Source organism: Lasiodiplodia theobromae, assembly GCF_012971845.1.
Source record: "Lasiodiplodia theobromae strain AM2As chromosome Unknown scaffold_6, whole genome shotgun sequence".
NCBI classification, from domain to species: domain Eukaryota; kingdom Fungi; phylum Ascomycota; class Dothideomycetes; order Botryosphaeriales; family Botryosphaeriaceae; genus Lasiodiplodia; species Lasiodiplodia theobromae.
This window is the reverse complement of record NW_023336552.1, coordinates 372,258-385,631: the sequence shown is the minus strand read 5'-3', so window position 1 is coordinate 385,631 and position 13,374 is coordinate 372,258. Positions and strand designations below refer to the sequence as shown.

The following is a 13,374-nucleotide window of genomic DNA, read 5'->3' as shown; positions in this document are numbered from 1 at the left end:
CAATTGATGTATCTACGACACCGATAGTGTAGCAGTAGCAGGCCACACTCGTCCAGATTAGCGGGTAGGCGTGGAAGCTCCGTCCGTCGTCTGAGATTCTTCCATGCGGGTATCAGGTATTCCAGCAAGAGCTTTCAAAGGGCAAATTCGGCGGATGAACTGTCGCAGACCATTAAGTGTGAATGCCTAATGTGGCTGGAAGATTCTGGCGCGAATGGCATTGTGCGGGCTCTGAGTTGGCCGTACAACAGCTGCGCCGGCATAGACTGCTGTCTTCTTTGGCGCATGGACCACTGTATTTTCGTAGACGACCACCTCTTTCTTTTCTACCTCCTCCTACGCAGCGCAGGTCGAAGAGTTTACTCACTGAGCACTAGCATGATACCTACTCGACGGTTTAGCCCTCGCATATTCTTGACTCGCTTCTCTCTGTCAATCCTCTTCTCCATCTACAACGCTGTCCGTTCACAATGACCGATCCCGACAGCATCAGCTCCTCCCCTACTCCAACCAAGCGTCTGAAGGTCGCCTCTGGCACCGACCGTGGCAAAAAGCGCTCTCGCGCCAGCACTGATACGGGAAAGGAGAACAAGAAGAACAGGAAGCACAAGGACAACGCATCCTCCCCAATTCTCAAGGACGACAGTGAATGGGGAAACTGTCTGAACGAAGTTGGCAACATGGCTGACATCGAAGACAACGACCAGGACTACGACAACGACACCATCTGCGCCGGCGTTGGCAATGACCACGACTTCGACGCTCCCAAGACCCATTTGTCCAATATTAGGAAGGCCGGGAACACTCGCAATGTCGCGCACAACTTCGCAACCATGTCTACTACAAGCTTCAGCGGAACTGCCACGTCCACCTCGTCCACTTCGCCCACCAAGAAGCAGCGCGCTTGTCCGGACAAGGCACAGAAGGAGGTTAAGGATGCTGCTAAGGCAGCCGAGGATGCCGAAGCTGCCGCGGAGGCTAAGTTCATCGCTGACTGCAAGGAAATTACCAGGCGCGCCGCTGCGATTAACGAGGACTCTGAGACCGAGACTGCTGCGACTACTGCTTCTACTTCTAATGGTAATGAGGATACCCAGGTCTACACTGCTGCCGTTGATTCCGAGGAGGGCAATAACCAGGCGAAGGAAGTCAAGGATGGCAACAAGGTTGGGGGCAGCTCTAGACCCACTGTCGAGCTTGTTGCTTTCAGCCCCGAGGATGACAGCGCATCCCAGTCTAGCCGCGAAGGAAGCGTCAGCAACACCAACTTCGTCTTTCGGCCTCGCACTTGAGCCTACGAAATGGACGGGGCCCTACAATGAGAGGGCAAGGCTACTGCTTGGCCTAGGTCGCCACGCCACTGTCATTTTGACGTCGTCAAGTATTGATGTTCACTTCTGTTGTTCCTTCTTTGGCCTGTGGAGACTCGGGGGTACTGATGCTATTTTGACGTTTCAATAGACTAAGACTCAGATACACGGAGGGGAGGCGCTGATATATCGGCCTTGGTGCAGTCTCCTTCTTTCGAAGGGACTATGAGAGTGGCTGCTTTTGCAAAAAGGGCTATCGAGAGTAGAAGAAGGCATCCCGGATGGCCAACTTCTAGACAGCACTTCTAAGAAAAAGAAGAAGAAAAAAGAAAGGGAGAGGGGGTCTTCGAAAGAAGGCTATTACAAGCCAAAGCAAAGCTGTCCGCCGAAAGACTCCGTAGCAAACCTGCTTTCCTATTACTTTCGATAAGCCTTTGTCCATCGATGCTACCCACCCCAAATGTACTCAGAGCAGACCTGCCCCCAACTCCCATAGTTAAAATCAATTATGCACAGAAAGAAATGAAAGGAGCAATCAGGGGGGTCATTCAGTCCAGCGCAGCTTAGAAGAATTCCTCTCTCCTCAATCGTTTCACATACCACACACATCAACAGGTCACTGAAGCACGCAGCTCTTGCGACTTTCCAGGCGGCGCACATACGATGCCTTGAAGACGATTCCTCAAATCCGAAGGGCGATGGGCGTCGCAGCGCAGTGCCCCATGCAGGCTTTCCAGCTCCACTGCGACCTCGAACTTCTTCAAGCCCCTCAAACAGTCAGCCACGGGCATCAGCAGCCCCTCCTCTTCGGCCAGGGCCGCCTCGTCCTCCTCCTCGTCACCGCCATGGCCGCTGCCCACGAAGCGGCTGCCCAGCTCCAGACTCAGCCACACAGCGCGCAGCCCGCTCATGCGACCACCTCCCACGACCTCGCGCCATAGCTGCTCCCACCACAAGTGCGGGGCGCGGGCGTTGGCGCGCTCGCGCAGGCGCCAGCTCCAGCGCACCTGCAGCTCGCGGATGGCGGCGAGGCGGTGGGGCAGCAGGGTGCGGGCGAACAGGACGAGGGTCTGGGGGTGGTTTGCGTCGAAGACGTTGGCGGCGTAGAGGACGTCGACGGCCTCGCGGTAGGCGCGGCGGCAGGTCAGCAGGAAGGCGAGGCCCGACGAGAGGTGCGAGTGGTGGCGGGGGAGCAGGGAGCTGGGCAGGAGGGAGTGGGGGCGGTGCATGCTGCAGGTGGGGTTGGAGAGGAGGCGCGGGTGCGAGTCGTGGGCGCGGTGGTGGGTGCTGTAGACGCGGTAGACCGAGTCGTCGACGAGGAGCGGCGCTGGGCAGCTGTGCGGGCGGTGCGGCAGCTCGGCGACGTTGGCCGCGAGGTTCTGGCGGTCCAGCTGTTGTTGGTGGAGCTGCCTCTCGCGCGGGGCCATGTAGGCCGCGATGCAGCGGCGGTCCGGGTCGCCGGCGGTGCGCACGATGCTGCTGTCGCCGCTGCAGACGACGTGGCCGACGCGCCCTGGTTGGAGTAATAGGTGGATTACTTTCCCCCCGAGAATTTCGTGATAGATGCGCAAACGCAGCTCGGCGGGCAGCTTGGTGAAGAAGGGAGATTGGTCTTGCGGGAGCGCTGCTGAACTCTTCTCCGTCTTCTCATCGCCATCATTCCCGTCGCCACCGCAGCTGGTGAGCGGCCTAGGACGCTCCTCGGCAAGAAGCGGCCGCGGGGTATAGTCCTTCTCCAGCCTTTCGCACAACTCCTCGAACTCGCGCTGCGCTTCCAAAGGTGAGCGGTAATAGGTGCCTCGGTCCCGGGCTGAGGCGCAGCAGCACTCGCGACAGATATCGACGGCAACCAGCACCAGAACCAGCGGGGTCAGCAGGCAGTAGCCCAGAGGCCTTATGACCCCGCGGTACAAGGGCCGGTACAGATAACGCTGTCGCTTCGAGGCCATGTGTGATGGGGGAGCGCAAGAGAGTTCGACATTCGCCCGAGACGCGGAAGCAGACATGCACGGTGAGCTCGAGCAATGTTGAGGTCTATTTACGGAAGGAGTGAGGTTGGCCGCTTAGGCGAGAAGAAACAGCCGTATACATAAGCCCTTGCCGCCGATCGCTGCCCGTTGCGGGGTAGCACAACGGTGAAGAGCTACCACTGCAGCCTAGCCTTGCCTTCCCAATGAGACAGCTATTTCTTGGGAGCCACATTCTCCTCATCCCTGCCATTCTCCGCTCCGCTGCTGTTCCCCGGCTCGATTCCTTCAATCTCTAGTCCTTCCTCTCTCAGTGCCTCCTGCTGCGTCTCCGAGAGCGCGTCAGCATCCAGCGTCATCTTCGGCCCCGTGAACCTATTATCGCAAGAGAAAAATATCCGTTAGCTCCCGCTCGACCTGGACACTGGGCACAGGAACGCAACTTACCACTTCCGCGCATCCACAAAATAATACGCCAAACTGCCCAGCCAGACAATGCTGTTCACCACGACGGTATAGTTCATCTCATCCGCCGTCGGGTGGGGCCCGCCCGTCGGGAACATGGACAAGAAGATGCCAAAGATCAAAAACACGATGGCCAGCCACCCCAGCGGCGCGCTCAGCTTCCCCGTGTAAAAGGGGCCAGGCTTGAACTTCTTCTGGCCCCATACGAGGCGGCAGAAGATGGGCGTGCCCCACGCGAGGTTGTTGGCCGCGACAGCGAGCGAGAAGACGGCCGACGCCGCCGCTGAGCCTATGAGGGTCAGCAAACCCAGCAGCGCCGCCAGCAAAACACAGCCCCAGACGGCGCGCAGCGGAATGTAGCCGAAGGTCTTGCTGATGGGGCGGAAAAAGCTCGAGAAGGGCAGCGCCCCGTCACGCGAGAAGGCCCACGACTGGCGCGACGCGGCGACAGTGATGGACAGGCCCATGAGGAACTGCACAACGAACATGAGCGTCATGAACCCGAGCGCCCCCTTCTTTCCCAGCGCGTCGTAGTAGATTTGCGCCATGGGCTGGCCGAAGGGCGAGCTAACGAGGCTATCGAGATCTTGGCTCATGCACGCGGCGAGCACGATGCAGATGATCCACCCGAAGAGCCAGCAGCTGCCGATGGACATGAGGATGCCGTACGGCACGGCTTTGGTTGCATTGGCCGCCTCCTCGCTCATGTGAACGCACGAGTCGAAGGCGCCGATAGTCCAGATAGGCGAGAGCCAGGACAACATGAAGGCCCACCCCGTCGGCCATGTCGTCAGGTTCGACGTCTCGGTGAAGATGTAGCTCGCGTCGTTGCGCTGGCCGGCACGGCCGATGGGCAGGGCGATGATGGTGGCGAGGATGAGCACAAAGTTGGCGGCAACGAAGACGGTCTGCAGCTTGCCCATGATCTTGGACAGCGTCGAGGCCAGCACGCCGTGGCACAGCACGCAGCCCAGGAAAACGGCATAGATGACGCCATTGGACGGCTCCCAGTTGCCGTCTCGCGCGATGACCACGACCGACAGCAGCATCAGCGAGAAGCCGTAGTCGATCGAACACAGTCCTCCGACGAGCCCGAGCGTGTTGCTGTACCCGACCAGGAAGCTGAGCGCGTTACGCGTCTTGGGCGACGCGAAGTAGTGCGTCCACCAGTACAAACCACCTGACGTCGGCATTGCGCTGCCTAGATCAGCCATGGCCAGCCCGACTACGAAGATGAACATGGAAGCCAGAAACCACCCCCACACGAGGCCTGCTGGCCCGGCGGGGATGCTGTAGGCCAGCGTGCTGGCGATGGACGGCAGCAGGCCCATGATGGAGAAGGCAATGCCAAACACCTCGATGAGCGTGAAGTTACGCCGCAGCTCCTGCTTGTATCCAAGGCTCGCTGTGTCGATCGCATTAGCCGACTTTCTGCAGGCGCAGGAGATTACGTACCCAGGACCGCGGCATCTTCGCTGCTGGCCAGCCCCTCGGCCACGGCCACGGATGACGCCCGTCGTTCCTTATCCGGCATTGAGTCACCCATTGCGTTGGGTCGGAAGCAAAGAAGAGGTGTCAAGTGCAGGTAGGTTGGGCGTATCCCTGGTATAATTTAAGTAGGGACAGGCCGTGTCACCTCCCCACCTTCGGGTTCAGGGCCGCTATCAAACAAACGCGTCCCCGTCCAGCTTTCACGGGCGCACAGGGCTGATGAGACAGAAAACGATAAGCGCTGCTGAGGTCAGATAACGTGCGACCACAGCCGGCAATGGTCGTTTGGCTAGCAGCGCCGCGGCCAATTTGTACCGCAGCCAAGCTTCTTCAAGCTCAAAAAAGGGCAAAGTAGAGAGATTGGCAGCGTGGGCTGTCGCATGCGCATACCACGTCTGGTTGTAGCACCGTGGGCATGCGAATGCAGCTCCGAGCGCCGCACTGTGCCCTGACACATAACCCCAGCCATCTGCTCGGGGACAGCCGGCCCAACGCTCCTGATTGGCCGTCGAGGAGAGCGATGGAGAGATTGAACAAGATAGGGCGGACGTACAGGTGTGTACAGCTTATCAGTAGTACCGCCTTCTCCGCACGAGACCCCGGCCTAGCGTGGTGGCGTCTCCGCCCGCGTCGACCATCTCGCTTCGGTTAGCCACATCTCCTCCCTAGTGCACACCACGTGAAACTTGTCTCGTCTCATTCTATTCTACAACTCGTGAGCCAATAAGTGAATCAATCTTACCATACTCCCTGGACCATGCAAATTAATGCTCGCCGTTTCTATCTGATCCAGACTATCCCAATGGATGCTCTTTTAGCCATGCGTTGTCGTCCCATCATTGCTCAAGTTTTCAAACCTACCGAAACTCATCTCACGTCAGTCCAATTGATCCCCATCCACCCAATTGTTTCCAGAGTCTCTACGAACCCACCCGCTTCTCCTCATCCTCACGCCCAGCCTCCGGCAGCTCTTCATCTAATCCATCCTCCTGCTCCTGCTGCTTCCTTCTTTGCTTCAACTCATTGCAGAACGCGCTGTTCGCCCTGATCTCGTCGCCGAATCGCCAGAACACGAACGGAATGGCACACAGGCCCAGCATGACGAAGCCCAGGAGGCTGCACGCCCAGTCGATGCCCAGCCGCTCGTACATGGGCCGTGCTGCGAACGGCAGCACCGCCCCGAAGATGCTCCTCGACGTGCCAGCCGCTGCCATGGCTGAGGCGGCGAAGATCTCGTAGGCATCTGATGTTCCCTCGTGTGTAAGTATATGTTTTCAGGTCTCGGGTAAAAAGGAGACAAGGCCAAGAGACTGGGAAAGCAGAAGAAGATGGGGAAAACCATGTGCAATATTGATGAAAATAAAAGGGAAAGAGAGATAGGTGTGAAGTACGAAGCAAGAGCATATGAGAAGAAAAAAAGGGGCACACTCACCAACCAAATAATTCAAAATTGCCATGAAGCACAGCAAGTACCCCACGCCGAACGGCACACCCGCAAACACGGGCACCGCCCAGTGCACCTCCGGGCGTGCCGTCCAGCCCACCCAGAAGAACGAGACGACGATGAACGGCCCGGCCACGCACGCCAACGGCAGCCGCCGCGCCTCCTCGCTGCGCGTCCACGCCGCCTTGCGCGCGCGGGCCCGCGCCAGGAATGCGTCGTACCAGAGATACATGGAGGCGGCGATGAGGGCGCCCAGACCGACTTTAGTTTTGTTGAAGTCAGTGGAGAGATCACGGTGAGCATGGTCATGGAGGTTGGGACTTACTCGGAAGGAAAGCCAGTCCGACTTCGCCGGCGTTGAAGCCGTATGTGCCTGCCATGCTGCGTGAGTTTGGTGTCTACTTCGGAAAAGGGGGGGCAGATGGCGCGTAGAAATTTGGAAGAGGAGGAGAAGACTAACCTCCATACATGAGCGGATACGCCTGGAAGAACATGTAAAACACAGCGTAGACGAACGCCAGGTACAAGCACGAAAACAGCACGATCCACTCGAACAGCATCATGCGGATCGGCCTCGTCAGCACCACCGTCGCCACGTGCCGCAGGTCGCGCGGCTCCAGCTCGATGGGCGCGAAGATGTTGGCGTCGCCCGTCTCCTTGCGCAGCCGCTTGGCGCGCTGCTTGAGGATGACGGGCGCGTACGTCTCGGGCGTCGCGAGCAGCGGCACCCACGCCACGCCGGCGATGATCAGGCCGAGCCAGAAGGCCCAGCGCCAGCTGATGACCGAGATGAAGCCCGAGGCGACGGGGCCGATCAGCGGGCCGAAGGTCGTCGTGGCCATGAACAGGGCCATGGCTCGCCCGCGGGAAGTGGGCTCGTTGTAGATGTCGGCGATGATGCTGCAATTCGGGGAGCAGATCGGAACGGTCAGTCAAAACGGTATCCTTCATAAACCCCATAATAATAAAGCATTTTGGTGGCTCCCGTCCTAAGAACTGGACTCCCCACACGGAAGACCAAGACTCGAGGAAGGCATGCAACACACTCACCCTCCAGTGACGCTGATCGCACAACTCCCCGGGATGCCCACCAGCAGCCTGAACACCACCAGTGCGGCAAAGGTATCCGCCAGCGCGCAGGCCATCGAGAAGATGGTGAACATGGCAAAGGCAACTATCATGATGTGCTTGCGGCCGTACCACTCTGACATTGGACCGAAGATGAGCGGCCCGACCACGTAGCCGACCAGGAAAATGGACGTCGGCAGGACGAGCTGCGCTTGGTTGGTAACGTGGAAGTGACTGGAAATCTGCTTCGAGGCTCCGGCAGCGAGGGACGATGATATGGTGCTGTTCATGACGCACGCAATCATGGAGATGAGGGGGAGGGCTTTCTTTCTCTGGAACGTTCGTTAATGGATTGTTCGGGATTGCTGGGAAGGGAGAGTTGAAAATGGTGGCTGAGGTTTCGCTTTCCCCTTGTGTTTTTGTTTGGGGCAAGGGGCTGTTGCATCCTGATGGCCTCTGCTTCTCAAAACATGCACTTGACAGAGTCTTCACATCGACGCTGACACAGCACGGAGTCACGAATACAGACTCGTCGAGGTTGGTTCTGGTAGGCGTACGAGGCGCATCAAGGACCCAACAGCCATCACAAGACACCCCCTCCCATCTTATCATCGCAAAATCCAATCTTCCCGATGCTTCGGGGGAAAAGAAGTTGACAAGGGAGAAGGAAAGCATAGACGAGCGGCAAGCTCGGCTCGATGACTTACCCAAGGCCACTGCGTCGGATCTTCTGGGTCGTTCTTCTCGAAGGAAATTATCCTCCTCTCTATGGAGCCGCCGTCGCTTCCGTCAGCTGGCGTAGAACAGCCAGACTTGTGGTCCATATCCTCGATATCGAGTTGGTCTTGTACATCGCGGGCATCGATTTCGACCTGCCTTGAGGGAGCATGTGGGAGGTGAACTAGTGTACGCTCAGTCGGACGCAGGCGGGAGAAAGAGGAAAAGCATCAAGTCAACGTACGGTGCGGGGAGTGTGAGTGAGCAGTGTGGGCGACGATGCCGTTATCGGCATCACGACTGGGAAGCCGGTTGTGGGGTGCAGGGCTGGACATCTGGGGCAGATCTCTTGAGAAAGCTTCTACTGGTAGGCATCAAGAAGGGAAACTGATAAACGCCTGGGGACAACGAGGGCAAAGAGTTCACAGCAGGAGAATCTGTTGGGGGAACAGGGCTTCGGCTATTTAAGAGGGGGGGTAAAGAGAGGGACTGAAGGGAGGGAGCAGAGCGTCGACATCGGAGCACAAGGTTTGCGTGATAAAAAGGCGAGGCAAAACAATGGATGGCGAAGCGTAGCGTGCTGCTGCAGACGTACGACTGGCGGTCAACCTATGACCCGATCATCCAGCACCTCGGGTTGATGCTCGGCTCTGTTACTGTACGAGCCGGCGGGAGATTAGAGAGGCATGCAGCTGCACTGCCGCATGCACCAGGAGCAAGACAAAGTTCTGGAGGCGGCGGCAGCGGCTCGTTGCAGGGCCTGGGCATGGCTCGTAGGACGCGATGGAGCTTAGAGAGGACGATCTTCTGCAACGCCAGACGCCGACGCGCGAATGGGTGCCGCCCTGATGACACGCGCTCCTGCCTGGATGGGGAAGCGGCGCCGATTGCGGGAGCCGGCTATGACGGCAGCTAACCAAACACCCCGCTGGTCTCGCTGAGTAATTGCCGGCGACAGAGCGGGGGTGCCTGTTCCCCGCGCCTTACGCGGCTGCAGCAACCCGTGAAGCTGATATTATTGCTGCGCTGACGGATATGTTGTGTGAGCCTGGCGGTGCAATGAGGCTCAAGCATTGGCAGCGACATCGGACAAGCGAGACCAGATTTACTTTCGATTTGACTTCTCGCCAAAGGCCGATTTTCCCTTTCCGGCGCTGCAGATACGATCCTTCCGCAGCCGTCCTTGGCAGAAGATGCTAGCTCGTCTACGTCTCGAGGTTGATGCTGCGCCCAAAGCGCGCGTACAGGGCAACCTTCAGCTCCTCCATCTCGTCGCGCACTCCGCTCAGCTGCTCCTCCAGCGCCGTGACGTCCTTGTCGATCCTCTCCGTCGACTCGCTCAGCAGCTCCAGCACTTCGGGCTGCGGCAGCGACATGAACGAGTCGCCGACCTTGTACCTGCAAAGTCACGTGACGAGTGAGCTACCAACCTGGAATGTGTTTTTGACGGAGCAAATAGAGAGAGCAGCACGTACGGCACCTTGTCATCCTCGTCCACGAGCTCCAGTTCCGTCGAAACTTCCTCGAGATCTTCCTTGTCTTTCTGCAACATCCCGCCGCACAGTCAGCCGGATTGACGCCCAAAAAACACGATGTTGGTGACGTACCTGCTTGGCCTTCAGCTCCTCCTCCAGCACCTTCTCGCGCTGGTGCAGCCGACTGAATTTGTTGATCTTGTCCTGGTCCTCGCGCCGCACCTGCACCTCCTCGCCGGCCGTGGCCTCGTCTTCGCGCGAGAGCTGTGATGTTGCGGGCGCGTTAGCGATGTGTGCCCCTCATCGGCTGCCCGCCCCCTAACATGCGGGGGTCACGATAGGAAAAAAACGCACCATGCGGCGGTTCATCTTTGACTGGCTGCGTCTCAAAGTGAGATACGTGGAGGAATATGCGTTGTCAGAAGGAAGAGGTGAGGCGACGTGATTGGTTTCCCGTCTACGTTTGCGTTGGCGGTGCAGCACAGGATTTGCGCGCCTTCTGACCTTTTCGCGCCGTCTGCTCCGGCCGCGACTTTTCTATTCGCATTACCACCCTCCACTCTCGTGAGGCTATATTACGCCTGACCTCACCCCCTAGGAAAGCTTAATAGCCTATTCTAACTCCATGCAAGCTTACTGAAAAGAATCACGGGTACGAGTAGGTATTTATATCCATTACTGCAACACGCTGACGTAACAATCGTATGCGGCACTTCAGCGCGGCAGGAAGTCGTGTCGAAACTTGCAACCTTCAAACCCTCAACGCCCGCGCCGTCTCTAGAAAATGCTTGCGTCGTACTCCAAGTAAACATAACCGCTCACCAGCATTATTGTCGCCATCACCGCAATCCCCCCTCATACTTGATCAAACCTCTGCCACAACCCCCCGAGCTTCCACCACCTCCACCATCCTTCCCAACTCCACGTCCCATCCACATTCGTCCACGCCAATTCCATGTCCACCGCCAGCCGCAAGGCCTCCTCCTTCTTCTCATCCATCATCAGCATCACCCTTCCATCATCCCCCATCTCATCATCAGCACCAGTCATGTACCTCTCTCCGCTCATCGCATCTACCAATTCCTCCGCCGGCACAGGCGCCTTCACGAAATCCCAGTACAGTCTACTCCAAGTGGCACGCATGGCATATAAATCGCCATCGAATGACAACTCGTCACTGCTCGCAGCACGCAGGAAGGACATGTAGCTCTTCAACGCCAGCCTCACGTCATCCAGCCGGCAATCCGCTTCCCACCGGCTTCTCCGGCCCCGCGCCCATGCACCCACCGTCCAGAAGCGCTGTCCAGACGCCAGGTCTGAGCGGTGGCCGGCGACATGTCGGACCTGCCCGAGGCCACTGAGGAGCCATTGATCGCCGCCGCCATCGTCGTCCTTGTCAACAAAGATGTTGGCAGACTTGACGTTGTTGTGGCAGTAGCCCTTTGCATGGAGCTCGGCAAGAGAAGACACGAGGCCGGCGAACACGGGGCGATGCAACGCGTCCAGTTGGGCCGGAGAGAAATTGCCGCCGGATTTTTTGAGGACAGCGGCGAAGTAGTCGAGGCTGCCGGCGCGCCAGGGCGTGACGAGCGTCCAGCGCGGCGTGGTCCAGGACGGAAAGACGGGGCGCAGGAGGAGCGCGAAGAGGGAAGACGAGGAGAAGACGGGCTCCAGGGCGACGAAGTAGTCGAGCGCTGGCACGAGGCCGCCGGGTTGGAACGAGGCGTGCCGGTGGCTTTGGCGCGTGAGGTTGCCGTGGGCGCTGTGGCGGCGGTTACTGCTTACTTTTTCGAGGCCGGCGAGGAGAAGCGTGGCGGGTATTTCCGTGGGCCAGGTGGTCAGCTCGTGGCAGAAGAGGTCCGCCCATGCTGGCTCCATTGGTGCGTTGGCGTGGTGGGAGTACGACTTTACCAACACTTGCGTGCCTGTGTACATGTCTCTGTAAAGCATGGTGCTACCCTCACGGCTTCGGCCGAGGTGGCGCTCAAACTCATAGCGGTTGTCGAATCGGTTCGCCTTTGCGATGCGGATAGGCTCTAGCGGGCGGAGGTGGAGAGGAACGGAGGGTGAAGCGCCCTGGATGTCCAAGAGGTCGGAGGCATCGGAGATTGGGAGCTCGTTCTTGAGGCCTTCAGGCCTCAGGACTTGATGATGGGCATGTCAGCGAGCTGCACGCCATACGATGAACCGATCTTACCTGCGACAATGAAGAAGGCCGTAGTTAAGACAGTGCAGATTATGACGTGAGTCAGCTTTAGGCGTCCCACCAAGACCAAGGTGGACCCTGCAAAAGGATAGACTTTATCCTGAATGGCGGGCGGCCAGAGAATCCTTGCCATGGCCTTGAAAGATGAAGCTTTGTTTTGGACAGAGGAGGTGATTGGGCGCTGCGTTTTGAGCATGGGTGAGCTTGAAGTCAAATGGGAAAGTGCCACCACTCTTCTTGAGAGAAAGAGCGACCATCTCTCAGGTTCGAACTTTGTTCATGCATATCATGGTCCCAGAACCTTCTGCTCGATTGGTAAGACATCACGCAACATCTCGAAGTCCAGTTGAGCAGGATATGGATGGTCTCCTAAAACGGGAAGTAAGCCATGTGTGGGCTTCTAAAGCCTGTTTGGCATGGCGCTCATGATGCTGATCTTCCGGAGCCACGGGAGCCAGCCGGGCGATCTGCCTCGGCTGTCGCATGCGGCGATGTTGCGCAAGCATTGGGGAAATCGCTCAAGAGATAGAGCGACCATGGGGTGTCGGTTGTATGAGTTCAAAGCTGCGACTGCCCCAATATAATTAGTGCCAAGAGAAGCACACGGCTCTTTTTCCAGATAGGTTGAACCAGCATGCATCGGTGAAATGACTCTATCTTTGCCAGAAGTGTGCCTCGGCGCGTGCAAAAAGGGCGTTGCACAGCTTTAAAGCCAGCTTTCACTCTGGGTGGGGGCGGAGGTGAGTGGATCCAGGTGGCTGTGTTCTGTACATATCAGTTGGCGAGTTCCCAACCGACGGGCCGGAAACGACATTTGCTTTCCAGCAATGGCAAAAGCCCGGCGCGTCCTTGGTCGTGCTGGGTGCCAAGTTCCGACCGGGATGATGCTGTTCATAGACGGATGTTGATGCCGAGCATGCCAACACCAGGCTTGGCGGCAGGCGGAGATTTATCAGGGCAGGCAGTTGTTCCAGAAGGATTTGGGAAGAGGGTGGAGAGAGAGGGCTTTTTTAGGTTCCAAGAGGTGGACTGGCGATACGAGACAGAGACTTGCCTGTGTAGCGCGGGCGTCGCGATGGTGAAGAATGGCTTTCCTGATGGAGCCGGGAGTAAGGGAGTACGGGCTCGTGCGATGGCCTCGGTTGGCATGCCGTCATACAAGCTGCACAGAGACGGGAAGGCTCGACAAGCTAGGAAAGTGTTTGGGCGATGATTTGCTGACTGCAGACCG

General features: G+C 58.1%; 5 protein-coding genes across 5 annotated transcripts; 1 reads left to right on the top strand and 4 right to left on the bottom strand.

Moving 5' to 3' along the window:
- Positions 1-470: 470 nt before the first annotated feature.
- LTHEOB_2383 (uncharacterized protein) lies at positions 471-1,292 on the top strand (the record flags this gene model as incomplete). Its single annotated transcript, XM_035511189.1, has 1 exon — positions 471-1,292. The coding sequence occupies one exon, from the start codon at positions 471-473 to the stop codon at positions 1,290-1,292; it is 822 nt and encodes a 273-aa protein (XP_035364092.1).
- A 626-nt stretch (positions 1,293-1,918) lies between these two features.
- LTHEOB_2382 (uncharacterized protein) lies at positions 1,919-3,259 on the bottom strand (the record flags this gene model as incomplete). Its single annotated transcript, XM_035511188.1, has 1 exon — positions 1,919-3,259. One exon carries the CDS (start codon positions 3,257-3,259, stop codon positions 1,919-1,921), a length of 1,341 nt encoding a protein of 446 aa, XP_035364091.1.
- Positions 3,260-3,492: 233 nt separating this feature from the next.
- On the bottom strand, positions 3,493-5,288 carry LTHEOB_2381 (Gaba permease; the record flags this gene model as incomplete). The annotated part of the gene is made up of 4 exons (XM_035511187.1): positions 3,493-3,652; positions 3,725-4,025; positions 4,074-5,147; positions 5,198-5,288. The coding sequence occupies 4 exons, from the start codon at positions 5,286-5,288 to the stop codon at positions 3,493-3,495; spliced, it is 1,626 nt and encodes a 541-aa protein (XP_035364090.1).
- An 865-nt stretch (positions 5,289-6,153) lies between these two features.
- On the bottom strand, positions 6,154-8,797 carry LTHEOB_2380 (MFS transporter; the record flags this gene model as incomplete). Its single annotated transcript, XM_035511186.1, has 7 exons — positions 6,154-6,476; positions 6,666-6,938; positions 7,003-7,050; positions 7,138-7,577; positions 7,728-8,077; positions 8,453-8,646; positions 8,707-8,797. 7 exons carry the CDS (start codon positions 8,795-8,797, stop codon positions 6,154-6,156), a joined length of 1,719 nt encoding a protein of 572 aa, XP_035364089.1.
- An 870-nt stretch (positions 8,798-9,667) lies between these two features.
- Positions 9,668-12,339, bottom strand: LTHEOB_2379 (Prefoldin subunit 4; the record flags this gene model as incomplete). The annotated part of the gene is made up of 5 exons (XM_035511184.1): positions 9,668-9,860; positions 9,938-10,005; positions 10,070-10,201; positions 10,799-12,081; positions 12,135-12,339. The coding sequence occupies 5 exons, from the start codon at positions 12,337-12,339 to the stop codon at positions 9,668-9,670; spliced, it is 1,881 nt and encodes a 626-aa protein (XP_035364088.1).
- Between the last annotated feature and the right edge of the window lie 1,035 nt (positions 12,340-13,374).